We start from the raw sequence: 26,743 nt of genomic DNA, 5'->3' as shown, positions 1-26,743 counted from the left end.
AAATCCGCAGGATCATGGGATCAAGCCTGGTGTCCAGCTCTGCACTGAGCGTGGTGCCTACTTGGGGGTCTCTCTCCCCCCCACCTTTGACCCTTCCCCACTTGTGCTCTAAAATAAAATAAAAACCACTTTTTAAAAAATTAGTGTTTTTTAAATGTCAAAAATCAAAAAGAATATGCATTTACTTATTCTGTTTTTCCTATATGAACTGTTCCTCAGTTGAAACAGGGAAGTTTCTTTTTGTAGAAGTGTTCCAGCTAATAAACAAAGGAGTACTAAAATTTGAATAGCACCACTTTGTAATCCCTAATGAAGTAATGGATCTAGGCAATGCTTACCAAATACTTGCTAATATCACAAGAAGACAATCTCCTATGAAAGAATGTACCTTTGCATTCTATGAAATACTCATATTGAATCTGAGTCTAATCAAACATCTACACTTATCTGGAAATGAGAAGGGATCAAATAAAAATATTAAATGATCCCACGGAGCTAGAATCTGAAAAATCCAGGCTGTGAAAAATATCTAGAGAACACAGACTCAGTTTCTTCTCAAAAAATTTACAAGGACGGGGTAAACGGGTTCAAATAAACTAAAGAGACATGCCAACCAGTCATAATGTATGGAGCTTACTTAGATCCCAATGCAAACAAGCCATCTGTGTGCATGTGTGTATGTGCCTGTGTACATTATGTATATGACAACCAGGGAAATGTAAACACTAAGTATTATAAAAATAAGGAATGGGGTGCCTGGGTGGCGCAGTCGGTTAAGCATCTGACTTCAGCCAGGTCACGATCTCGCAGTCCATGAGTTCGAGCCCCGCGTCAGGCTCTGGGCTGATGGCTCAGAGCCTGGAGCCTGTTTCCGATTCTGTGTCTCCCTCTCTCTCTGCCCCTCCCCCGTTCATGCTCTGTTTCTCTCTGTCCCAAAAATAAAATAAACGTTGAAAAAAAAAATTTTTTTTAAAAATAATAAAAATAAGGAATTATTGATATTTTAAGTATACTAGTATTGAAGTTATGTTTTTATTGAGGTATGATTGACATGTAACACTGCATTAGCTTCAGGTGTACAACGTGATTTGATACTTGTATATACTGCAAAATGATCACCACGGTAAGTCTAACATCTATCACCCTACACAGTTACAAAAACCTTTTTCCTCGGTGGTGGGGACTTTTAGGATCTATTCTCTTAACAAGTTTCAAATATACAATATGGTATTATTAATCATAACTGCCATGCTGCATGTTCCATCCTCATGACTTACTTATTTTATAACCAGAAGTTTATATGTTTTGACCCCCCTCTTCACCCATTCCTCTCACCCCCCATCTCACCCCCTCCCCCGGCAACCACTGTTCTGTTCTCTGTATCTGTAAGTTTGGTTTTGTTGTTGCTGTTGTTTTGTCTCACTTTAGTCCTTATCTTTTAGGTACCTACAGAAACATTTGATAAGTACCTGAACCATGTTTCAAACAATCTAGGGGTGGAAATGGGGGTGCAAATGAAGATACAGGTGAACTGAGGCTGGCTATGAGTGGGTAACTGAAACTGGGTTGACTCTGGGTACATGACTACCTCCTATTCTATTTCTGTACATAGCAGAGATTTCCCAGAATAAAAAGATTTTTAAAAGTCAAGGTAGTATTAGGCAAAAGGGTCAGATAGTAATTTTTGACCACTAAAATCCTGTGGTTTTTTTGGTTTCATTAAAAACAAGCAGGGACTGGGTGCCTCAGTCAGTTAAGTGTCCAACTTTGGCTCAGGACATGATCTCATGGTCTATGAGTTTGAGCTCCATGTCAGGCTCTGTGCTAACAGCTCAGAGCCTGGAGCCTGCTTCAGGTTCTGTTACCCGCCCCCACCACACACACACACACCTCTCTCTGTCAAAAATAAAAATATTTTTGGGGCACCTGGGTGGCTCAGTCGGTTAAGCGTCCGACTTTGGCTCAGGTTATGATCTCACGTTTCATGGGTTCAAGCCCCACATTGGGCTCTGTGCTGACAGCTGAGAGCCTGGAGACTGCTTCAGATTCTGTGTCTCCCCTCTCTGCCCCTCCCCTGCTCATGCGCGCGCTCTCTGTCTCAAAAATAAATAAACATTAAAAATTTTTTTAAATAAATTAAAAAAAATAAAATTTTTTAAGTTTTTAATAAAAAAAAAAAAGCAAGACATATTATTAGAGAGATTACCAAACTTTTAACCTTAGACTATAATTTTCACGGTATGTAGTTATAATTACTCCAGATTTAACTTGAAATAATCAAAACTAAAGCCCATGACGAGCATATTATATACCACCGCCTGTCCCAAATCCAGCATTTTGCCTTAAACTCATCATAATCTAAACCAAGTCCATAACCTGGCCAAGCCACTTGGGGTGCCAGAAAGGAGAGCATCTTCCCCCATCAGCACAGAGGGGAGCACTTTTCCTTCTAAACCTGCACATCCCCCTGCATCTGCCTCAGTTAGTAAACAAACCTGTTTTAGCCACTTGTCTCTACTCTGTCTTCCCTACTGAGCAACACTTCTGGCAGGAACATGTTCCACCCATCTTCGTACTCCCAGTATTTAGCACAATGCCTGCCACTTTGTAGAATCTTAGTAACTGACTGAATTGAGTAGCAGAGAAGAAATACATGACTGAGCAAAATATACCTGTTTATTGGAAGGGGATTAGCATTAAAATTTAACATATATACTTCGGACTACCCACATAATGAAAAGTGCTGTGCAAATTCTCACCCAAAGAAAAAAGCAAGAATAAAACTTCCTCTTTCTAACCATGAGTATACTGCTTCTTAAATCTGTGTTGAGGCATCACTGAAAAAAGCAGTCTGTCAACTGTCTATCTTATGGCTTCTCTGTACTGATGTTAATCCCACTGAGGCTTGACCCGGCCCATAGCTTACTTGTAATACTGCTTCTGCAGAGCAGACATCTCCACCCTGAGGATCTGTTCCACTTTGGCAGGAAGGGATTTTTCTACATCCTTTTTGACCCTACGGAGAAGGAAGGGTTCCAACACCTTATGGAGACTCTGATAGCCGTTTTCCCTTCCTTTCCCATGGTCCTCTTCAAAATCTTCCCAGAATTCAAACCTGGAAATAAAACAGGACAGTGTTCATTACAGAAGCAACCGAGAAGAAAAAGAAGCATTTTTTCAAGCTAAAATTTCAATTAACTAAATGGAAAAAATAATCTGCAAACAAACAACAAACAAAATAAGACTCTTCCCTATAAGGAAAGATAAATTTTATCAGTCACTAGCTCAGGAATACGAGAGAGGGGAAAACATTAAGGAAAGAGAAAACCATTGAATCAATCCAATGAGTCTACGGAGAAAACCCACTGAATCAATCCAATGAGTCTACACTGGATAACACTGGGTTTCCAATTCTTAGACTGGATCTAGAGTTCACAGGACACTTCTGTATAACATGCAATGAGTAAGTATACATAAGTTATTGTTATGAAATGTTCTTCAGAAAAACTAATAAGCTATCTTTTAATAAGCTGCAATTTCTTAGGAAACAAATTCAAAGGTAAGAGAATTAGTGGCAATATTACAGCTGTCACCACTCAAAGGTAAAGTCAGTTACATAATTTCCATCAATAATCTTCACTGTTCATAGATTAAAAAATTAGTGGATTTATGATGACAGTAACCAAACTATAGCCCCCAAATAAGAACAGTAACACAAGTGACACCAATTTAATAGTATTAGAACTTGAAGACACAAATTTTATTAACAATAAATTCTAAAACTTAGGGGTGTCTGGGTGGCTCAGTCAGTTACATGCCCAACTTTGGCTCTGGTCATGATCTTGCAGTTTGTGAGTTTGAGTCCCACATCGGGCTGTCTGTTCTCAGCTCAGAGCCTGCTTTGGGTCCTCTGTCCCCCCTCTCTCTCTGCCCCTCTCCCACTCTATCTCTCAAAAATAAATGTTAAAAAAATTTTTTAATGAATTAAAAAACTTGTCACCATAATAATTCTGCCTCAACTCTATAGAGGAAAGTTCCTTGCATTTCAACATCTTTTAACTTTTTTTCAATGTCCATTTATTTTTGAGAGACAGAGCATGAACAGGGGAGGGGCAGAGAGAGAGAGAGGGAGACACAGAAGCTGAAGCAGGCTCCAGGCTCTGAGCTGTCAACACAGAGCGTGATGCAGGGCTCGAACCCATGAACCGTGAGATCGTGACCTGAGCCAAAGTCGGACGCTCAACTGACTGAGCCACCCATGTGCCCCCTTGCATTTCAATCTTAATTCAATCATCTTTGATTACTAATGGGCCTGTGGCAGAAGTCCAGAATAGGACACAGTGAACAGATTTCTTTCAAAAACAAACCCCAAAAATGAAGGAAATTCATTTCATGAGGATTGAAAGAAGTACACGGTTTTGCCACTAGAAAGCCAATGATGCCCTTGGAGGAGCCAGCGGGGTTCTGTGTGCAAACTAAAGCTCAGTAGGGGAGAGCATGCCATCGACCAAGCCTAGCACTGGAATCTCAGTTAATCGCTGCTGCATGGTCTGCCCTCTGATACCAGGCAGCCCTCCTCTGTTGAGGCCAGTCACGTCCCGGAATAAATAGCTCAACATTTCCTAGAGCTCTGTAAGACTCCAAAGCAACTACTCTCTGGTAAAATGGAAAGTCAGAGAGAAAATGCCAGCACTGCTAGTGTGCACCAGCATCAAGAGAGCCTGCTGCCATTTCTGAACTGATAAACAGCCACGCATTTCACCATGCACTGCGAGGTGGGTCAACACCTGCCTCAGTAACACCTAGGAATGAACAAAACAGCCATCTTCAGGAAGTTCAGGCAAAAAGATCTTTTGGGGTAGAAATCTAAACACATCACTAGAGCTTACAGCCTGATAAACCTAAGTTGTATTTTGTCACACTTCTATGAAAATACTCCAGGAACAAAAATAAATGAGGAATTAAAACCAGGAAGAAGACTAAAATGAACAAGGCCAACTGAACTATCTCAATGCTAGGGATGGCACGTCACACACAAAATGTATGAAGCAACTGGACATCAGGAACTATCACTATATCAAGCCATTTTCTGAAGAGCTGGGAGACAAATTTAAGAGAACATTTCAATTTACTTAACATTCATTATCGTTAATTAAAACTATATTAGTCTAAAAACTTAAATATAAACCTTATTTATAAGTTACTTCCCCTACTGTGCTAGACACCAAATATTTTCACCTACTTAGTGTTTTCTTACTAAAAAGCATAAGAATCCCTTTATGTATACACTGAATGGTTTATGAATGGCCTATGGCTGCTTTCCCTCTAAACAGCAGAGACGAGTAGCTGTAACAGACCATAATGCCTACAAGCTGGAAATGTTTCTTATCAGGTCCCTTTAAGAAAAAGTTTGCTGTTCTCTAAAGCAGAATACTGTCAACTTAAAATACCACATACATAAAAGGTATAGGGTTATAGCAGTAAGTAACTTAACAATAACACCATGCTACAGCCTAGAGGTTATTTTAGATATATCCCTATTATCAACTTGTGTACATAACATATGTCTCTCACGAAAGTAGGAACAATTTGGATTGCTTAAATATTCCAGACTTTGAGATTTTAGAAAAATAGAAGTTCACTCTACTGAGGAATAACAAAGAAGAAAATTAAAAGAATGAAAACAGTATGCTAGAATTCATGTGATAAATATGCAAACAAATTCAGACTGGCCTAGACAGCAGAGGCAGAAGCAGAAGCAAAAACAAAACAAAAAACAAATCTTATACCAAGAGGTTACATCTGTGAAATCTGCTCTACTGAGTTATTTTGTGGAGTGGGTATACAGTACATTTTGCAAGTGATTATACACTCAATTCTTGGGGCCTGCTTTATCTTTTTGTATTTTTAATACCAAGCACCATGCTTTGCAGAACAGTACTTACAAAGTAAATGACTGGTACATATTTTAATAAGGGTAGTGATCAAATTGCTAAAAAGGGTAGTAGTCTGGTCAGAGCCACCATGCAGGAAAACTGACTGGACAGACCATGTGCTAAGAAAACAGATTACAGTTGGTTAAAAAAAGAACTAACTTCTGGATTTAAAAAACAGTAATAGACCAGCGAAGGAAACAATCAGCAAAACTAAAAGGCAACCGACGGAATGGGAGAAGACATTTGCAAATAACATATCAGATAAAGGGTTAGTACCCAAAATCTATAAAGAACTTATCAAACTCAACACCCAAAAATCAAATACTCCAGTGAAGAAATGGGCAAAAGACATGAATGGACACTTCTCTAAAGAAGACACCCAGGGGCCAGCCTGGATGGCTCAGTCGATTAAGTATCTGACTTCGGCTCAGGTCATAATCTTCCAGTTCATGGGTTCGAGCCTCGCGTCGGGCTCTTCCCTCTCTCTTTGCCCCTCCTCCACTCATGCTCTGTCTCTCTCCATGTCTCAAAAATGAATAAACGTTAAAAAAAAAAAAAAGAAGACATCCAGATGGCTAACAGACACATGAAAAGATGCTCAACACCACTCATCATCAGGGAAATACAAATTAAAACCACAATGAGATACCACATCACACCTATCACAATAGCTAAAATTAACAACTCAAGAAACAGCAGATGTTGGCGAGGATGCGGAGAAAGAAGAAACCTTTTGCACTGCTGGTGGGAATGCAAACTGGTGCAGCCACTGGAAAACAGTATGGAGGTTCCTCAAAAAACTAAAAATTGAACTACCCTACGATCCAGCAATTGCACTACTAAGTATTTATCCAAGGGATATAGGTGTGTTGTTTCAAAGGGGTACCTGCACCCCAATGTTTACAGCAGCACAATCAACAATAGACAAAGTATGGAAAGAGCCCAAATAACCATCAACGGATGAATGAATAAAGAAGATGTGACATACACACACACAATGGAATATTACTCAGCAATCAAAAAGAATGAAATCTTGCCATGTGCAACTACATGGATCGAACTAGAGGGTATTATGCTAAGCAAAATTAGTCAAAGAAAGACAAGTATCATATGACTTCACTCATATGAGGAATTTAGGATACAAAACAGATGAACATAAGGGAAGGGAAGCAAAAATAATATAAAAACAAGGAGGGGGACAATATAAGAGACTCTCAAATATAGAGAACAAATGGTTGCTGGAGGGGTAGTGGGAGGAGGGATAGGCTAAACGGGAAAGGGGCATTAAGGAAGACACTTGTTCGGATGAGCAGTGGGTATTATACACAGGCGATTAATCACTAGAATCTACTCCTGAAACCGTTGCACTATATGCTAACTTGGATGTAAATTTAAAAATTAATTAATTTAAAAAATTTAACACAGTAATAGCCTGTAACAGTTGAGGAGATGAAGGTACAAAAGTTATCTGACCAGGGGCACCTGGGTGGCTCAGTCAGTTAAGTGTCTGACTTCGGCTCAGGTCATGATCTCATAGGTCCGTGAGTTCAAACCCCGTGTTGGGCTCCGTGCTGACAGCTGAGAGCCTAGAGCCTGCTTCAGATTCTGTGTCTCCCTCTTTCTCTGCCCCTCCCCTGTTCGTGCTCTGTCTCTCTGTCTCTCTGAAAAACTAAATAAACATTTAAAAAAAAAAAAGTTATCTGACCAAATTTAATTCCGCTCTGTACAATAATTTTTCTTCAGTGGATCATTTCTTTAACAGGACCAAGTGGTTCTGTAGCACCATCTGGAATCTAAGGAACTACAGCTAAGGATGAGGAAAATACTGGATTTTAGTCCTCTGCATACCAAGCTCAGGCAGAAACAAAGGTAAATCTTAATTCCTTAAAAAATGGAGTTGCATGAATCTTTGTGAAAAAACAATCTTTTAAAAAATGTTTGAGGAGCACCTGGGTGGCTCAGTCAGTTGACCGTCCTGACTTCAGTTCTGGTCATGATCTCATGGTTTATGAGTTCGAGTCCCACATCAGGCTTGCTGCTGTCAGCACAGAGCTTGCTTCAGATCCTCTGTCCACTCCCTCTGCCTGTCCCTCCCCCATCCCACGCTTGCACTCTCTCTCTCCCTCTCAAAAATAAACACGTAAAAAAAATAAAAAATAAAAATGTTTGAAAACAATGTTTTACAAAATTTTTTTAATGTTTATTCATTATTTTTGAGAGAGAGAGAGAGAGAGAGAGAGACAGAGCACGAGCAGGGAAGGGGCAGAGAGAGAGGAAGAGACAGAATTTGAAGCAGGCCCCAGGCTCTGTCAACACAGAACCTGACACGGGGCTCAAACTCAGAGACCGTGAGATCATGACCTGAGCCAAAGTCAGATGCTTACCCAATGGAGCCACCCAGGCGCCCCAAAAACAATGCTTTAAAAACAAAGCTTTCGAAGAGAAAAAGTTCTCTTACACACACACAAAACTACATCTCTAACTCCAATCCATCATTCCAAAAGTAATTCAACTGGCCACAAAGAACACTTTGGATGAACTATAAGAATAATCATGTCTACTAGGAACGCCACAGTTGCTAAATAGCAAAAAAGTAATTATGACCAATTAGGAGCCAAAATCCCTACCATCCACTCCAGTAGTCAAGTACAAAAGGGCAAATCTAGCTAACCATTCATTGGGTGGAAACTATGCACCACATTCTTTTTTCAGGGGACAAGCACAGATGCTGCATGGTGCCTCAAGACTCCTACTACATAGAATGATCTCATCTCATCTCAGTGGTGCTATGAAGGATGTACTTCTTCTCTTAGAATTTGAAGACCAAAGGACATTGACCTTAGTAATAGAAGACCTGAAACTGACCTCAGTCCATCCAACTTATTGAATGATAAGGGACACATTTTCATCATCTAAGTCAGCATTCTGAAGCAAACACTTCCAGTGTATCAAAAAGACCCAATATGAAAACGATAAAGTAATACACAGGAAAACACTCTATTTCAGAAAACAAAGGTTAATAATAAATAATTGACAATTTGACTATTTCTAAACTTTTCTATGTTATGTTTTACGGCACTTGTGCCTTTGAAAAGCATGCTTTATAAAAACTCGGCCTTATGCTAATACGTGATGAACAGGGTACTCGTTACAGAAGGTACAACAGACTGTTCAAGATGAGAAGAGGGCAACTGCCTCCATCCTCAGGCCACCATCGACTCACAGAGCTCTGTGGAAGGGACAGAGGACCCAGGTGAGAAGAAACAGGACAGGCAAGAGGACAACAAGGAGATGGGATAGGCAGGGTGCAGTGTGACAGGAAAAGAACCTCTAACATAGTGTTTCTCGACTGGTGGTGATGCCCAATGTCCCCCAATCCCTGGGGACACTGGGAATGTCTGGAGACATTTTTGGTTGTTACCACTGAGAAAGAGGGCAGCTACTGACATGTGGTGGGGTAGTGGCAAGGGATGCTGCTCAACAACCTATAATGCAAAGGACAGCCCCCAGCAAAAAGGAATTATCCAGCCCAGAATGTTAATAGTGCTGAGACTCAGAAACTCTGTTCCGAGAGAAAGCAGAGAAAGGAGGGGTGCCGAGGGAGCTCCACTCCCAGAAGCACACCGTAGTGAGGGTGCCTGAAAAAAAGGGAAATAGTTTCAGCCTAATCTGCTAACACAGTAGTCAGGGCAGCATGGTTAGAGTGGTCAAGCTTCTCTACTCATCTTCTGAAGAGTCTTAAACTATCCTTGAAAAATAAAAGTCAAAAAAGGACAGCCACCAACAAATGAAAATAGAGAATTTGTTGCTAGTAGGCCTGCCTCACAAGAAATACTAAAGAAGTCCTGTAAGCTAAAAAGAAGTGATTTTAACCCAGTGACAATCTCCACGGGGAGAAATAAATATAACTGGAAATGATAATATAAATGTGTAAATATGAAGGACTATATGTTTTTCTCTTATTACTTTAAAAGACAAGCCTGGATAAAGCAATAATTTTATCACTGTCTTCTTGGGTTTACAACACAAGTAAGGAAGTAAAAACGAAGCCATCCTGGAGAACAGTTGTTATATTTTACCAGAATTAAATTAGTATTAATCTAAAGAAGACTGGGATGAGATGCATACTAAAAACCCTAACAACCAGTAAGGAAATAACTTTTTTAAAAAATCAGTTAACAGAAGAGTTAAAGTGGCACACTATAAAATACTTGTTGAGACAAAAAAGGCAGTAAAGGAGAAATAGAAAAGAGTAAGACATATTGGGGAGAAAAGTAAAATCGTAGATATAAATCCAACCATATCAATAATTGCATTAAATGTGAATGAATTAAACTCTTCAAAAGGCAGAGACTCAATTAAAAAGGGAAGATCCAACTAAATGTTGTCTACAAGAGACACATTTTAAAACTCATAAACAGCAATTGAAGTAAAAGGACAGCAACAGCATAATATGCAAACAGTTACTTTGCAAAAGACAGCTAAAGAGCTGTCACATCACACAAAATAGACTTAAGGAACAGGAAATATTACTAAAGATAAAGAGGGGCATTTCATGATAAAAAGATCAACACATCAGGAACAAAGAACAATTACAAGCGTGCACATACCTAACACCTGAACCCCTCAACATACACAAAGGAAAAAGTAACAGAACTGAAAGTAGCAGATCACTCAACAACTACAGTTAAATATTAAAATATTTCACTGTCAATAACAAAACTAGCCATGTCAGGAAAGGTATGTAAGACTTGAATAAGACTATTTATTAACTAAGTTGACTTAATGGACATTTACAGAACTCCACCTTATGAAAGCAGAGTATTATTCAAGTACACAAAGAACATTCTCCAAAACAGAAAACATACTAAACCATATAAAAAAAAATTTTTTTTAAGATTTATTCATTTTTTACAGAGACAGAGCATGAGTGGGGGAGGGGTAGAGAGAGAGGGAGACACAGTATCCGAAGCAGGCTCCAGGCTCCAAGCTGCCAACACAGAGCCCGACACGAGCTCGACCCCACGCACTGTGAGATCATGACCTGAGCCGAAGTCAGACGCTCAACCAACTGAGCCACCCAGGCACCCCAACATGCTAAACCATAAATAAATAACAGTGAATTCATTTAAAACATGTTCTTTAAGACAAAATTGAATTACGAGTTATCTAGGAAAACCTAAATATTTCAAATTAACCAACACACTTTAAAAAACAAACAAAAACCATGCAACAAAGAAAAAAAAAAACACAAAAGAAATTAGAAAATAGGTGAAACTGAATAAAAACTTGGGCAAGAGATTTAAGCAGACATTTCACCAAAGCTCCACAAAGGGCTAATGAACACATGAAAAGATGTTCAACGTTTTTAGTCATTAAAGAAATGCAAGTAAAATCCACACTGAGATACCACTACGCTCCCACCAGAATGACTAGACTGATGACATACCACGTATTGGTGTTGGTATAGAGAACTGGTAGGAATGGCAGATGGAAAGTAAATACCTACTTTCCAAACAACCCAGCAATTTCACTAAGTATCCAACCAAGATAAATAAAAACAAATAAATAAAATAATAAATAAATAAAAACAAACGTCCACAGATAGACACAATAGCCCAAAACTGAAGCAACTCAAATGTCTATCAACTGGTGATACATGTAATGGAGGATTACTCCACTTTAAGAGAATAAATAAATCTCTATGACACAGGTGCATCTCAAAAATATTATGCTAAATGAAACAAGCCAAAAACAAAAGATTACTTATTAGGATTCCATTTATATGACATTTCTAAAAAAGTTAAATCTAGAGATGAAAGCTGATTAGTGACTGCCTCAGTATAGAAACAAAAGCAGATTTAACTACAGACAAGAGGGAACTTTCTGGGTGAAGAAACTATTCTAAAACTAGATTATGGTGATGGTTGCACCAATCCATAAAGTTACTTAAAAAAACAAATTGTATACTTACAATCATGTATTTTATGATATGTAAATTATATCTCAACAGTGTTGACAAAAAAGTTAACAACACATGGGGGAAGAGACCACTCATGTTTTTCATTATGCTATCCAAAATGCCTTGCTTAGTTTATGGCACATAGCAGGCACTCAAATATTTTGAGTTATAAAAAAAAAAAATTGTGGAGCATTTCCCTGTCAATTTGACAACTCCTGACTAGTTACTGCATGCCAGATACTACTCCAGCCAATGTGGACCATTGAGGAATAAAGTAAACATGATCCTTGGTACTTCTGAATGCATAAATTTAATGACATGAGATGAATGAGTAAGAAAGGAAAGCAGTGAGGTACCACATAGAAAAAAAAAAAACAGGGTAGGGTGATAAGCATGTCTGACAGGCTTTTGCAGGTTAGGTGGTCTGAGAAGAATCTGAAAGGAGGTAGTCATAAAGGCTCAGGCAAAAATGTTCCTGGACATGTGAAGATGAGGAGAAAGACCATCCCAGATACAGAGTGTCAGTGGCTTGGCAGGTTAAAGGTACGGAAAGCTGGCAGAACAGCTGGCCATTCTGGGATGGGATGGGAGGAATCAAGAGTACCATCAAGGTGCCACACTGGGCGGGGTCTCCCAAGGTAGGGCAACAAATTTAGGTTTCATTTCAAGCATCACTGAATACTGCTGGATAACTAAGTTTTATGAAACGTGTATACCATCTCCCCTATAAAAATCTTTTCAATAAAGACCTCTATGATTCTTTAGTAAATTACAGATCTCAGTAATAGCTAAATGCTGATTGCTTCTCTGTTATCACAGGTTTGGGTTTAAGATATTAACACCTGTCAGACTGAGTACCTTGTATACTTCATTTCAATTCTCGATTACCTTATAACAACAGTGAGAAGGTCTAACATTTCCTGTTTACCAATTATTTCCCCAAAGCATTAACAGATTCAAATGTCTTGTAGATAATAGGCTTTCCTCCTTGACATGCTGAATTCTGTGCCTCCTAACATTTATTATGGAACGTTTTACTAATTTTATTCCTGCAGCAGTTTAATGTTTTGCTGTTCCCAAATCATGCCATCTGTTTTCCCTAAGGTCTATTTTTAAAAAGTTAAAAAGCATTGGCATTTCAGACATTCTAGCATCTTTCGAAACACACAGGAAGGAGCTTACTTCTCCGGCATAATAAAGTGCAGCAAGGACCAGAGCTCTTTGAGGGAATTCTGCAGAGGGGTCCCCGTAATCAGGAGCCTATGGTGGGACTTGAAATCAATCAGAGTTTTATACAATAAAGAGTCATCATTCTTCAACCGATGGGCTTCATCCACTCCCAGAAAGGCCCAGTTAATACTGCCCAGCACAGTCTAAAGTAAAAACAAAACAGAACGAGCCACCAGGTCAGAAGGAAACCCAAAGTACTTTCAAGTGTTAATTATCTCTGTACAAATGCCATCACAAAGGTATACACAGAAACATTTAATCTTCACGGACTTAAAATTGTATTAGGACTCTTCTGTTTAGTCTGTGTTTTGCCAGACTAGTGTCTACTCGAAAGAGCACACCACCATCCAAAAGGTTTTGGGGGAGAGGGGGAATCTCTTATGCCACGTACTGCTGCATGCCCCACGGCAAGAACACAGAAATTGGTATGCTGGGCAAAAATGATACAGAAACAAAAACTGTGATTTTGCAGTCTCTCCTTAATTAAGATTCTCCTCTGCCTATTCTCCACCCCAACCCTGAAGCACAGAAACAACAAAAGCCACCAAATTGAACTTATTTACACTTATCTCCAGTGGGACCACCTGCCACATACATTTCTTAGTAATTGTAGAAAAGAGAGCATATGAAGAACTTCATTTTTACGTCCTCCTCACAGAGACCATTCACATCATCTGTTGTGGAGAAATTCCTTTACGATGATACGATGGGAAATGCCTGGGATGGCAATCAAGCCCAGGTTCCAATGGCTGACTAGAATCTCAGGTAAGTTACTGGCTTCAATACCCTTTCATCCTACTATTTAATTCAATTGGACTAAGCGATCTAAAGTCCCATTCAACTGTAAGGTTCTGATTTTTATTTATAAGCTCAGTATTCTTTGTGGATTTTTGTTTGTTCACTTGTCTGTTTTTCACTAAATAAAGAAAAGCAACATGGCAAGCGGGAAGCACAGAGCCCACCATTTGGACAAGTCACACTACAAAATTACACACCTTATCTTTTAAGAGAATCTCATATGTTGTTATAAGTGCATTGAACTTCAGCCTTTTAGTCTGAGAATGAATCCATTCATATTCCCGTATCTAGAAGAGAAATCAGTAATTAAGATACAATTTCAACTTTTACCTTTCTTATCACCAGCAGTCTTGTGACAGATGCATAGAAACATGCCAAATAAAAAAACTGATTAGAATTTAATGAATATCTTATACATTCTAAATTGACTGAAGCAACCAAACTATAGAGCAGTAAAAGAATTAAAAGATCACTGAGCAGCGGAAACTTTACTGCCAGAACTCAAATAACCTATCACTTCCCCCTGCCCCCATCCCAATACATCTGACAAAACTGACAAAAAAATGCATTCCACCTGCAATTAAACCCTGGTGACTTGAACTGATCTAGCAACCTCCCAGAATGTGAATTTTCTTAAGGAATATTTTATTATTCTTTGCTCTTTGGTAGTGCAATACTTTTATTAACAAATAGAACAATTCCCAACCTCTGGCTTGGTCAGAAATTTCATTAATCTAGAGCAGAAAGATGTGGCCTCCAAGAAAAAAGGAAAAGGAAGGTTACAGGATGAAAATGTAAAATGCATGAAAATAATGTTAATGTAAAGGAACACAAAAACTAACACATTCATACTTCAGTGTGACCGGACACGCAGCAGGCACAATGGCCCATCATACTGCAGTGTGACCGGGAGTCTGGCAGGCACATGGGCCATCATACTGCAATGTGATCGGCCGCCCAACAGGCACGATGGCCCATAACAAGGCTCCTGTAGTTTGGCTGTCAAGTTGGGGACCGGGAAACAGGACAAGGAGTGCGTGCAGGTAATCACCACCAAGTGGGAAGAGCAAAGAAAAGGAGTATGAGAGTCCACATAGAAAATTTCCCTGACTCGGGGCGCCTGAGTGGCTCAGTCAGTTGAGCATCCGATTCGGGCTCAGGTCATGATCTCACAGTTCGTGAGTTCGAGCCCTGCATTGGGCTCTGTGCTGACAGCTTGAAGCCCGGAGCCTGCTTCAGATCCTGTGTCTCCCTCTCTCTCTGACCCTCCCCAACTCGCACTCGGGTCTCTCTCTCTCTCTCTCAAAAATAAATAAACGTTAAAAAAATTTAAGAAAAGAAAATTTCCCTGACTCCACAATTTTCAGAGTTCACTTTGTCTTCACCTTTGAATGCAATGCTTGAAGCCATTTTGCATCATCTAGGAAGTGTTTTTCTTTTATAATGGTTAACAAATAGATTAGCAAAGCTAAGAACTGCTTAGAAACTCAAAATTAGAGCAGGGAAATCTGCAAATCTACCCGGTTCAGGTTAGACGACTTGAATGAAAACATTTAATAAAAATAAGTTTCAATCGGTATAATATATAACATATCTCTCAAAAGTTTGAGAATTCCTGATGGCTTTCTCTTGGGATAAGCAATCTCCCAGAAACAGTTTTCTCTAACACACAGTAATGAAAGAGCAAAGGTCTGGGACCAGACACATCTCTGTCCCAACCCCAGCTCTGCCACTTTGTAGCTGGCCTGTGGACAGGTGTTAAACTCTGAGTCCACTATCATGAGGACTATCATGAGGATTACAGGTAATATACCTGTAAAAGGCACCCAGCACAGACAAGCCCTCACACACAACAGGTGCTTTTAAAAAAATTACTCATAATCAAGAAAAGAACTGCTAAACAGAGATCAACTCAAGCCTCTCTGTTCTAAGTTCCCTATGCTCAAGTTAAGGTTGAAAACAGACAAATAATTCTCATTTCTATAGCCCCAGCAAAGTCCATTGTCCTTTCTCATTATTCCTACCTTACTAAGTTATGCAACCTCACCATTTTAAAAGGCTGGGAAACAAACTCTAAGAACTTGATCATTTTTAGTAGTATCTCTCTGTTCAAACAGCAAAAATAATATTAACATTCCACAGGGTATTAACTCCATCTTATAATCCATTATAAATAAAATAGTCTTAGAAATATGAGACAAAGAGAAGAAAAACTTAATACTGCAATCCAACTAAAACAAATTCCCATTCACATACTGCTATTGCTTTCCTTTAATATAGTAAGCATATTTTAAAGAATATGTGAGTTGCATTTTTGTGATACATAAATCTCCCAACAGTGGGGGCACATTACAGTGTCGGAATCATAATGTTACTAAAGACTATAATGGTTTTAGGTCAATTTCCAAAATACATTTATAACACAGATTCTATCCCAATTCTTTTTGTTTACACACCGTATTTCTGCTCATCAGGTCACCTATGTAAACCACTACGTTAATCTCTGGTGCCCAGATTTCAAACTCCCTCTGCCATGAGGTGAGGGTGGATAAAGGGACGACTATAAGAAAGGGGCCATACAGCTGGTGTTGGTGGAACAGGTAGGAGAGGAATGATATGGTCTGGATGGTCTTTCCTAGGCCCATTTCATCAGCAAGGATTACACTGTTACTTCTGCAGGAAGAGAAAAATAAAAACAAAACAAAACAAAACCATTAGTACGTGTACACACACACATACACACACACACACACAAACCAGCATGTGCACAAACAGCAAGGACACCAATGACTCCCAATTCACCAAGCAAGGCACTGGTTACCAGCCTCAACTGTATTTCCTTTGTAGTAGAAACTACAAAATAGCAGAAGAACAAGTGATCTAAGTACAATCACGCTTTGGAAGAGCTTATTCAGACTATGTTCTTTACCTTGCATTTTGTTCCTTTACATCTACCCCTTGTAACACAGAAGGCAGGTTTTCTTTTATTGGGGTATCCAAGAACATGACCTTGGGCTCCACCATTACAGAAAGCAGGGGGGCAAACTGGCTATCCCAACTGCTGGTGATCCCTACAGCCTGATGGCCACGTGCCTTTGCTCAAATCACCCACCCACTCTACTGCATGCCGCTGGGTTGTTTAATGCTACATACACTCCTCCCCAGGCCTATGTGCTGCAGATCTGGAGCTTGTTGTTGTTGTTTTTTTTTAATTTTTTTTTTTAACGTTTATTTATTTTTGAGACAGAGAGAGACAGAGCATGAACGGGGGAAGCGCAGAGAGAGAGGGAGACACAGAATCGGAAGCAGGCTCCAGGCTCTGAGCCATCAGCCCAGAGCCTGACGCGGGGCTCGAACTCACGGACCGTGAGATCGTGACCTGAGCTGAAGTCGGACGCTTAACCGACTGAGCCACCCAGGCGCCCCAGAAGCTTGTTTTAAATACAGCACAGTCTACAGCAGAGACAGGCTGCAAATCAGATTTCTGAATCCACCCTACACCTACCAAATCAGAACATCTGGGAAAGGGCTCAAAGAGCTGTACTTTTAACAGACACTTCTGGATATTCTGATGCAGGTGTATTCCTTGGACCACACTTTGAGAAACACTGCTCTAGGAGACAGTCTGGATATTTTAACAGGATACTAACAGGAGAGGATTGTTCAGCTAGAAGAAAAACACTTGAAGAAATGGCCAGAGTAGGAAAGTATGTTCAGGAAATAGAAAACAGCCCGTTTGGCAGGGAATTAGAAATATATACATGGCAAAAGGCTGCAAACATTAAGAGTTTCTAGAAAAATCAGGCCATTAAAGGTTTATACCATGTATAACAAATGTTTAATCAATAACCCAGAAAGAACTAAAAATAATAGACAAATTACAAAGAACTGAATGGATTAGAAATACAAGACATTTAATTTACCAAGAAGAGACTGGATTTTTAAAAATACATTCCGTGTTCCACAGAATGGCTAGTTTTATGGGAAAAGAAAAGGACAAAGGCAAATATACTGGGGCAGGGGAGAAGGAAGAGGCCATACCTCTCTATAAATCTAAATCTAAATCTAAATCTAAATCTCTATAATCTAAATCTCTATAATTTATGCACTATTCAGATATGTTATGTTCCTTTGTGTAATTTCCCCCCTATTTCTCTCACCTTTCCACGCTAGTAGGGAGGAAACAGGATTTTCTCCAACATTTCCTCTCCCTAATAAACTGCCATTGTTCATACACTGAAAGAGATTTGAATGGATTTCCCTGTTTTTCTAAAACTAGGCCAAAACAGCATATTACTTAATGTAAGGTTCCTGTGACCAGGGCCTAACAACTGTTTGGGTCCTCTTCAGCACACGGTGTGACAGTGATGGTCGTGACATGACTGCACGTGACATCTTTGTGGCTAAGACCCTTCAAGTACAAAATGAGAGGGCTGGATCACACAACCTCTTGAGGTTCCACCTAGCTTTAGAACGATCTTCTAGGAACATGAGCTCTCCCTGTTCTCTGAAACAAAACCAGTTTTTACGCAATTTAGAATAGTTCTATCAGACTTACATCCTTAGTCACACAAACTGAAGCTCCCCAAGGGCTCTAATGTTCATAACTGAATGCTAGATGCTGTATTAGATTTTATAGGACAAAGAATATAGGTAGTTTCATTGGGAAGCAGGCATTCTAAATGTACCTCTAACCAGAAACCACTTTTTGGCATTGAGAAAACCAGTTCACATGGTTTTATTTCCAGGCTGCAGTTCAATTCGGAAACAAGAATTTTTGCTTTACTGTAAAACACTGAAGCACTTAAGAATTGCATGTGGGGGAAGGAGTTTGTAGGTAAGCATGAAAGATCCTTCCCACACTGTATGCCCTGGGAGGACAGGGAAACTAGGTCTGTCTTGGTTCACTGTTCAAACTGTCCAGGCCTAGATGGGGCCTGACACATAGTAATCAGAGACTACTTAGATTTGCAATTGATCTGATGAACAACATCCATGAGTACTGCCTCCAAGCACCTTTAAACCTCATATGCTTTCATCGTCACACCTTTCCTTTTCAAAATTAAGGTGGTTTTGTTACAAAAAGTAAGGACAATTTTATAGGTTCAACCATCAGAGACCTTCCTCTACATGGGATAGCATGTACAGCAACCTTAGGAGGGAGGGGGGTGTTTCACACTATTCTTCAGCACTACCACAAGAAATGAAGGGAAAGGTTTCCCTGGCCTAGAAGGAAAATGAATGGAAAACAGACATCTTCTTTCTTCCCGAGAAAAACGACTTCCACATCACAGATGTGGGCAAATTAACTTGCGACTTATATTCACACTCATAAACAACATGTTATGACATAGGTTTCTGGCTAGGACAAATTATCCCCAAATAACTAATTAACAAAGTATTCTTTACTTCAGATTAAAATGGTATTACACATACATATGAACTCCTACAAAAGCCTTCTCTCAATCATATATTTTTGTTTCTATAATACACAATAGAAATAATTATTTGCACTTAAAAATAAAGAAGCCAAAAACGGTACAGAGAATTTCAAACCTATTTTCTACCTACTTGCACCAGGAATGAGCAAGCCAGTTGAGACCTTCTAGCTGATAATCACGAAGCTCCAGATTCTCCCCTCCTAAATATGCTGGCTGTTTCTTTAAAGCCACAAATCGTGGTCTCTGCTTCAAGGCCTGAAAGACAAAAAAATTCACAAAGCCCACGTCTGAAAAAGACTTTCTTCCTGTTCCCATGTTAAAATGCTACCTATGATTTATGTGCTCTGAACTAAAGCACCGAAGTTTAAATTTCACATCTGAATCACCAACCTCACCTACCCCACCGCACCCACACCTCCTTTCATTGAGGTCTGTACTCCCAAAGCCAGATGTATCCTGAAATAGTCTTTGGTTAACGTGCTCTGTCCTGAAGTCAGTCTGTGAACATCCTTACACAGCACTAATTTTACATCATCTCTATCATATGGCAGGGAGTGCTCCATTTTCATCTTTATAATCTCATTCTAAACAGTACAAAACAAGACCACTGGGCAAGTCTGTATATGCCAAACACAGCAGAAGGTCACCATGAGAACATCTGCAAATTCCAAAATGCCAACCCCCTGACCTTGAACCCCCCCAAGTGTGTGAGTTTGGTTTTCTAAAGGAAAGGATGTAAAGAACATCAGTCTAGTAAGATCATGTCTCTATGCTTTGCACAGTACAAAATGTGGATTCTGTGACTAAATCCATTTGGGAAACAATGTAACACAAGTTACATAAATTTCATTACTGTGACTTTTCAAAGTCTAAAACGCTTGTCCATATTGTGAATTTACAGAAAAACTTCATTTAGGAATGCTTCCCAAAGTTCTTTGGCCACAAAGTCTTTTCATAGTGAGCATTTCTCTGAAAATTAGGGCTCTATGGAATCAGCACCCTATTACATGATGTATCGCCCTAACAGTGTACTTGGTTAAGGTGATTACTGACCATCTCACCTCTCCTCTGTGAGCACCCAGCAGTGAACAGAATCTGAATCCTCACACTCAGCCACCGAGCCCCACGTCCACTTCTGCCACGGCTCCCCCAGAGCTTCCTCCCCTCCAATCCTTGCATCCCACAGTGACTTCCCTTGTCCGCACACTGTGGTTCCCTCACGGACTTCCAGGGCATGTTTCTGGCTGGACCTTCTGGCTTTCGTAACTACACACTGCCATTACATGAAGTTTTCTGAATACAACACTGTTTCCATCATGCTGCTCTCTCTCAGGGAGGTAGGCGTGTCCATACCCACCAGATAAAGCCAGCATTACCCTCCAAGGTATTCAAGACACGCACACTCGGACCTAAGTGCACTTGCCAATAACACCTTCCTCTCTTCCAGCCCCAAGACCATCTTTCTCCTGATGCCTTTCAGGGGAGGGCAATAACCTGGGCCCCCTTCCATCTGACTATCCAGCACCAACCCATTCTTCAAGAACCAGGGCAATTCAAGTAGTGCAATCTCTTTAACCCTTAAAACCTCCTCATGGACTACTGGAGCTCAGTGACTCCTACCTCTGTACTTCTCTGACCACAGTTCGTTTTTACACTCACTGCCCCCTCAAATACACACTGCATTCCACAGATGGAGGTCTGGTGCCATGAACTGGAGGTCAACTCCTCAGAGACAGAGCCCATGTCTTACACAGACTTCTTCTGCCAAGGACCCAAGCACACCATTTTACATGTGGAATGAATTCCAAAAAAGGGAAAGGATTTATGCAAACAATCAAGCAAATAAAAAGCCTATATATTTGGTTTCTAACTTAGAATTCAGAGCTTCTCCCCTTTCCCATCACATTTCTTTATTTTATTTAAGTTTATTTATTTTGAGAGAGAGAGAGAGAGAATGTATGAGCTGGGGTGATTGAGGGGCAGAGACAGGGAGAGAGAGAAAATCCCAAATAGGCTCCGTGCTATCAGCGCAGAGCCTGACACAGCGCTTGGACTCACAAACCATGAGATCATGACCTGAGCTGAAATGAGATGCTCAACCAACTGAACCACCAGTCGCTCAACCATCAGTCACTCAACCGACTGAATCACCCAGGCGCCCCACCATACAATGTCACGTCTCTTTAAAGTGCTTAAATTCTTTCAAATATTCTGCACAATATCTCTAATTAGACATGTCCAGTTCCGTGAATTTTAAGATTAAAGAGGTCAGCGAAGCCATTATACAATTCATCTTCTTCTGTTTTAATATTTTCCTTTGATGTCAAGGTTAATTCATCTTTCACATCAAAATGGGAATTATCATTTACTTTTGTACATTTTCTCTTCCCAATATCTATGTGATCAACCCTTCCCACCAATACATCTTTCCCCCGAAAAACCAAAAGCCAGCCATCACCACACCTTGCATTCTCTCGTCGGGATGGTTTTTGAGTTGTTCCGACTATGGAAGCTGTCAATACAGCTCTGGAACTTCTTTCCAATCAAGGCTTCATCTTCCCAGCTGCACTCTGAATAGGGCAGTCCCATCCATTTGCATAGATATTCAGGTTCATTTGAAGGTGCCGGCTTCCGACTGTGAGCTGTTTGGTATACAAAAATTAGTAGATTAGCAACTGTCAATCAAAGAAGGGGAGTGTCACTGTTTTACACATAACCACTGAAACACCAAGTGGCAAAATTAATACACTGCAAAACCTGAACTGCTCTTAGATGCTCACTAACATTTTGTTAACCAAATCTTTTGCTTACCTGGAAAATCTGACTGACCCAATGTAGATTTGCTTGTCTTCACGGCTACACAAAAGGAAAATACGACAGAAAAATTATCACTATAATCAAGGAAAGAATGACATTTTAGGTCCTATGAATAAGAATACAAATATACTCTATAATCTGACATCATTTAAAAAAAAAAAAAAAAAAAAAGGAACACCTGTCTTGCTCTCACAGCCCTGAGTAGCTACAACCCCATTTATGTTCCCCTTTACAACAAAACTCCCCAGGAGAGTTGTTTTTACTCATGGTGTCCCCCTCATTCTCTCTTGAAGCCACCCCAATCAGGCCTCATCCCCACCACTCCACAGATCCTGAACCAGCCCAAGTTCAAGGATCAAGTCTCAGTCCTCCTTCCCCCCAGAGCATCATGCTCTCAGCCCCCCTCCTCTCTCACCAGACTTTATTTCTCTTCTCCTGTGGCTTCTCCATAACTTCCAAAACCTGGAATGCTCTCAAACTTCCTAGTCTCACGAGGTATACTATTTCTGATAATCTCAGTAAATCTTAGGCTTTAAATACTATCTACATACTGATAAATTCCCAAATATAAATCTCCAGCGCAGACTGAGAGTTCTAAACTCCAAGCTCACATATGCTACATACAACCTTCACGATACTCCCCAATTAGTCAACCAAGAAGAATAGCAAACTTACAAAATCAAACCCAGCTCTTGATTTCCACTCCAAGCCAGTTCTTCCCTTAGCCTTTCCATTTCAGTAAATGGTACCTCTGTTCTCCTATTTGCCTGGGTCATAAGTCTTGGCATCGTACTTGACACCGCCTTCTCTCATCTCCCATGTCCAAATTTACCAGCAAATCTTGTACTCTTCCTTCAAAATCAATCTAGATAGCCATGTATTCTCTTGCCTTTTTTCCCCTACATCTATTCTCTACAAGTAAATCTACAAAATGCATTTTTAAATTTACAATACCCCAAAACCAAAAGCCATTATTTGCGGAGCTCAAACACTGCTAAAATAAGTTTCCATGTGCTCACCGATTATTCTTTCGACTATCTGATACTGTTTGTTCAACTCTGAGGCCAGCTCTTGTTGGCAGTTGAAATATTCCACATCTTCAGGAGAGACTTTTCCTAACCTAGACAGAAGAAAAGAAAAATACATTCCAATTAGATTTGGGAGATCCATACAAATCTATCAAAGCAAAGTCTAAGAAGAGCAAAGGAAACTGAGCCTTTACTTCCATCTGTCCCTTTAGCAATCCTTTACTAGTAATTAAGCCAGAGATTTTATAAAAAACATACACTTTTAGGAAACCTTAGACCCATAAAACATACCAGTTGTTCCTTCTTTATAAAGAAACCTAAAAATAATTACTTTGTGTAATAAATTCCAATATCTAAACAGAACAGGACCATAAAACTGTCTTCCAGATTTAAAAGGAAACATGCCTTTTTCATATAGGTATGTGCTTTGGGAGAGATTAAATGTAGCTTTTACACAAAGCTAGTTATTCTTTGGACTAAGATTCTATAGAAGGACAATACTGGCAAGCTGAAATGAACTATTACTGTACTTCCGAGGATTTTAAATTTGTAATTGCTTTACAACCGACCCCATTCTTAGGGATACCTAAAGGAAAAATAAGTGATTTACTGAAGGAGCACATCGTGCACAGTAGTAAAATGGGAATTAGAACCCATCTGGCCCTATTTCTAATACAAAATAACCTGATCACATTACACTGGCAGGTGTGTCTTCAGGGTTGAACCTGATCCCTCTAATTAGTCAGTTTAGGTCTGTGGGTGCTATAGGCCCCACATATTTCTCATATGCAACTTAACCACCTTCAAAGTTGTAAGTAAATTAAACTAAAAACAATGGTCTATCAGAGCTTCAGGAGTTCATCTGTTTCAGTCACATCATTTCTGCAAATTGTGAAAACCGAGATTAGTGGTAAGTGTACTGTAACCCAGACAGTTCTGGAATATTAACTCCTGACATCTAAGCCACCCCAGCGTAATCATAGGAAAATGACAAGGTGCCTAAGATTTAGCTCTGGATTTGGGCTGCCAGAGCTCCAATCCTGGGACCTCCCGGAAAAGTTGCCTTGTGTCTCACTCTCCCTATCCACAAAATGTGTACAATGGTACAAATCTCATGGGCTTATCATGAGGATAAAAAACACTGGGTGTGCAAAATGCTCCATAAGCTACTTATTATTATTATCAAACTCTGCAAAATTGGTGGCCGTATACAAAAACATATATATATATATATATAGTGTCTTCAGGTCACAATTTTATAAAATGGAATTGTGACCAGCTCTGTGTTCAGATAATTAAGGCAAAATCTGAGTTCCTAGACAGCTATGTGCTCCACACATTCTTTAAAAACCTTCCTTCCCTCAAGGCTGCAAATATACCATTGCTTGAAAAATGTACCATTGCTTGATTTCATCCTCTTTCTTCTTGAAGTTCTCTAATTTTTTTAGACCTTTCACTTTCTGCTGTTGTAAGGATTCTTCACTCTCCCATGTGCTGTGGATGTAAGACCAACCCTTCCACTTGATGAGGTACTGGACTTCACCCTCATCCTTTTCAGTGTCAAAGTCGCCACTTGGGTCTCCATTAGCTTCAATCGCATATACAGTAGTAGAAGCTCCCGTAGCTGCAAAAGGATTCAGGTAAACATTTAAAAGTATATTAAATCAGACCCTGAAAAGGCTTCCTGAGTACACATTCAGCTAAAGAATCTTTTTTTGGATGAAGCATCAAAATCCTGTTGACTGAAAAATAAGCAGAAATTCACAAACAATACAGGATGAACAAGATTCATAATTTCAAATATTGTCAAAACGCAAACCCAATTTCTACACTTTAAAATGTTTTCCAAAATATGTTGGTGAAATCAAACAAATCCTTGTGTCTAAACACAAGAGAAATGTTAGAGCAACATCCTTCTGGTTTGGTCCCTACTAACTCAGAAAACAAATCTGTCTCTCCAAGAATACTAAGAAATAGGGGCACCTGGGTGGCTCAGTCAGTTGAGTGTCCAACTTCGACTCAGGCCATGATCTCATGGCTCATGAGTTCAAACCCCATGTCGGGCTCTGTGCTGACAGCTCAGAGCCTGGAGCCTACATCGGATTCTGTGTCTCCCTCTCTCTCTGTTCCTCCCCTGCTCGCATTCGGTCTCTGTCTCTCAAAAATGAATAACCATTAAAAAAAAAAAAAAAAGAAGAAAGAAAGAAAGACCCCCCCCACCATCCCACACCAATTACCCATCCACCCAAAGTTCTGTGTTAACTCTTAACCAAAAGTGAGGCTGGATGGAAACAAAAAAGAAAAAAGAATTAAGCAGTATTTTGATATTTTCTATATGGAAAGGTTAAAGAAACTAAGTTATAAGATACCTCAAGTTAGATATAAAAAAATCTTCATTCCCTATCACCCAGGAGATTCAGAAACACCTAATTAAAGGTAAATTTGTTTCAGGTTTATAAACCAGAATATCTGCAACATCACTGCTTTTTAAGCTATAAACACATCTTAAGTTTCAAGTCTCAAAGACATATTGGACACATCCCTACATCCTCTGCTAATGAAACATGACATTATGCCAGAACAACTTCCACATTTCACGACCACTGTGAGCATGGACTGAAATTCCTCATTTGAGAGCTGAAATACAGAAGATTTGGGCCTGAGTAGGTAAGACATAATTTGCTCCCCACAGAGACATACCTCCTTTCTTTCCCAGCCTTGAGTCTAAGACCTTCTCAATAGTTTCACTGTTGTCCTGCTGTTCATCGGCTCCTTCTCCGGTCATTTCGATGAGGTCGTCAGAGTCAGTCTCAAAGTCATCATCTTCCTTATAGCTGCGTGAGAAATGGTGCTGGATAAATGAGAGACTACCTTTCCAGAATTAAAGACCAAATACAACGACGTTCAAGAACCATATCCTTTTGGCTCCAGCATGTTGTTTTAAGATCAGCCACAGATAAAGTGGGCTCAAAGTACCTGTCTTCTCCTACTTAAGTATTAATGCATGTTCATGGAGAACTGTAGGAAGGCTTGCAGTTCAAAATAAAAACAGACTACTGTTTGTAGTGATTTGTGCAAGCAAGATAGAGAAAACTACAAGGACATGCCTATGCTTTTGTTTTTCAACAGGAGGTTACTATGTAAACAAGGAAACTACAAAGAAAACATACTGAATGAAAAAACAGCTACTGTTTCATTAAGCAAAAAGGAAACACTATTTCTAAGATGAAATGTTTCAACCCCGTATTTTGTCTGATAACAAGAATATGAAATTTAAGTATCCTCAAACTGTTGAAAACTTCAACAAACATACTTCCTGGTAATGAAATATCAAAATGTAACCTTTCACAATGTAACCTTTCACCGGGGAGTCACACAAGAGAAAAACACAATCCTGGATGTACAAGAGCTGCAGGAGGAAAACGTACACTTTGGCATATTCAGCACATTGTCCAAGCTTTGGAATCATTAACTAGACACACTGGACAGGTTAATATCTCCAGGACTTAGTTTCACTATCTCTCAGTAGAC

General features: G+C 39.6%; 1 protein-coding gene across 6 annotated transcripts in view; it reads right to left on the bottom strand.

Annotated features, from left to right (window-relative positions):
- CHD2 (chromodomain helicase DNA binding protein 2) overlaps window positions 1-26,743 on the bottom strand; it is a 122,006-nt gene that overhangs the window by 57,305 nt on the left and 37,958 nt on the right. For 5 of the 6 annotated variants that reach the window (XR_003423282.2, XM_027067976.2, XM_053223597.1 and 2 more), the window contains 10 exons: window positions 25,913-26,046; window positions 24,611-24,836; window positions 23,204-23,304; window positions 22,179-22,223; window positions 21,831-22,009; window positions 19,498-19,622; window positions 16,383-16,599; window positions 14,124-14,213; window positions 13,081-13,271; window positions 2,927-3,115 (listed from right to left, as the gene is read on the bottom strand). Coding sequence is in view for 5 of the 6 variants with exons in the window: in XM_027067976.2 (XP_026923777.1) it covers window positions 2,927-3,115; window positions 13,081-13,271; window positions 14,124-14,213; window positions 16,383-16,599; window positions 19,498-19,622; window positions 21,831-22,009; window positions 22,179-22,223; window positions 23,204-23,304; window positions 24,611-24,836; window positions 25,913-26,046 (1,497 nt within the window). In the remaining variant the exon portion in view is untranslated. Of the gene's footprint in view, window positions 1-2,926; window positions 3,116-13,080; window positions 13,272-14,123; window positions 14,214-16,382; window positions 16,600-19,493; window positions 19,623-21,830; window positions 22,010-22,178; window positions 22,224-23,203; window positions 23,305-24,610; window positions 24,837-25,912; window positions 26,047-26,743 lie in introns of those variants that run through there. The other variant, XM_027067979.2, reaches the window with a different exon arrangement.

Source organism: Acinonyx jubatus, chromosome B3, assembly GCF_027475565.1.
Source record: "Acinonyx jubatus isolate Ajub_Pintada_27869175 chromosome B3, VMU_Ajub_asm_v1.0, whole genome shotgun sequence".
Taxonomy (NCBI): Eukaryota; Metazoa; Chordata; class Mammalia; order Carnivora; family Felidae; genus Acinonyx; species Acinonyx jubatus.
This window is presented reverse-complemented; position numbering and strand designations above follow the sequence as displayed.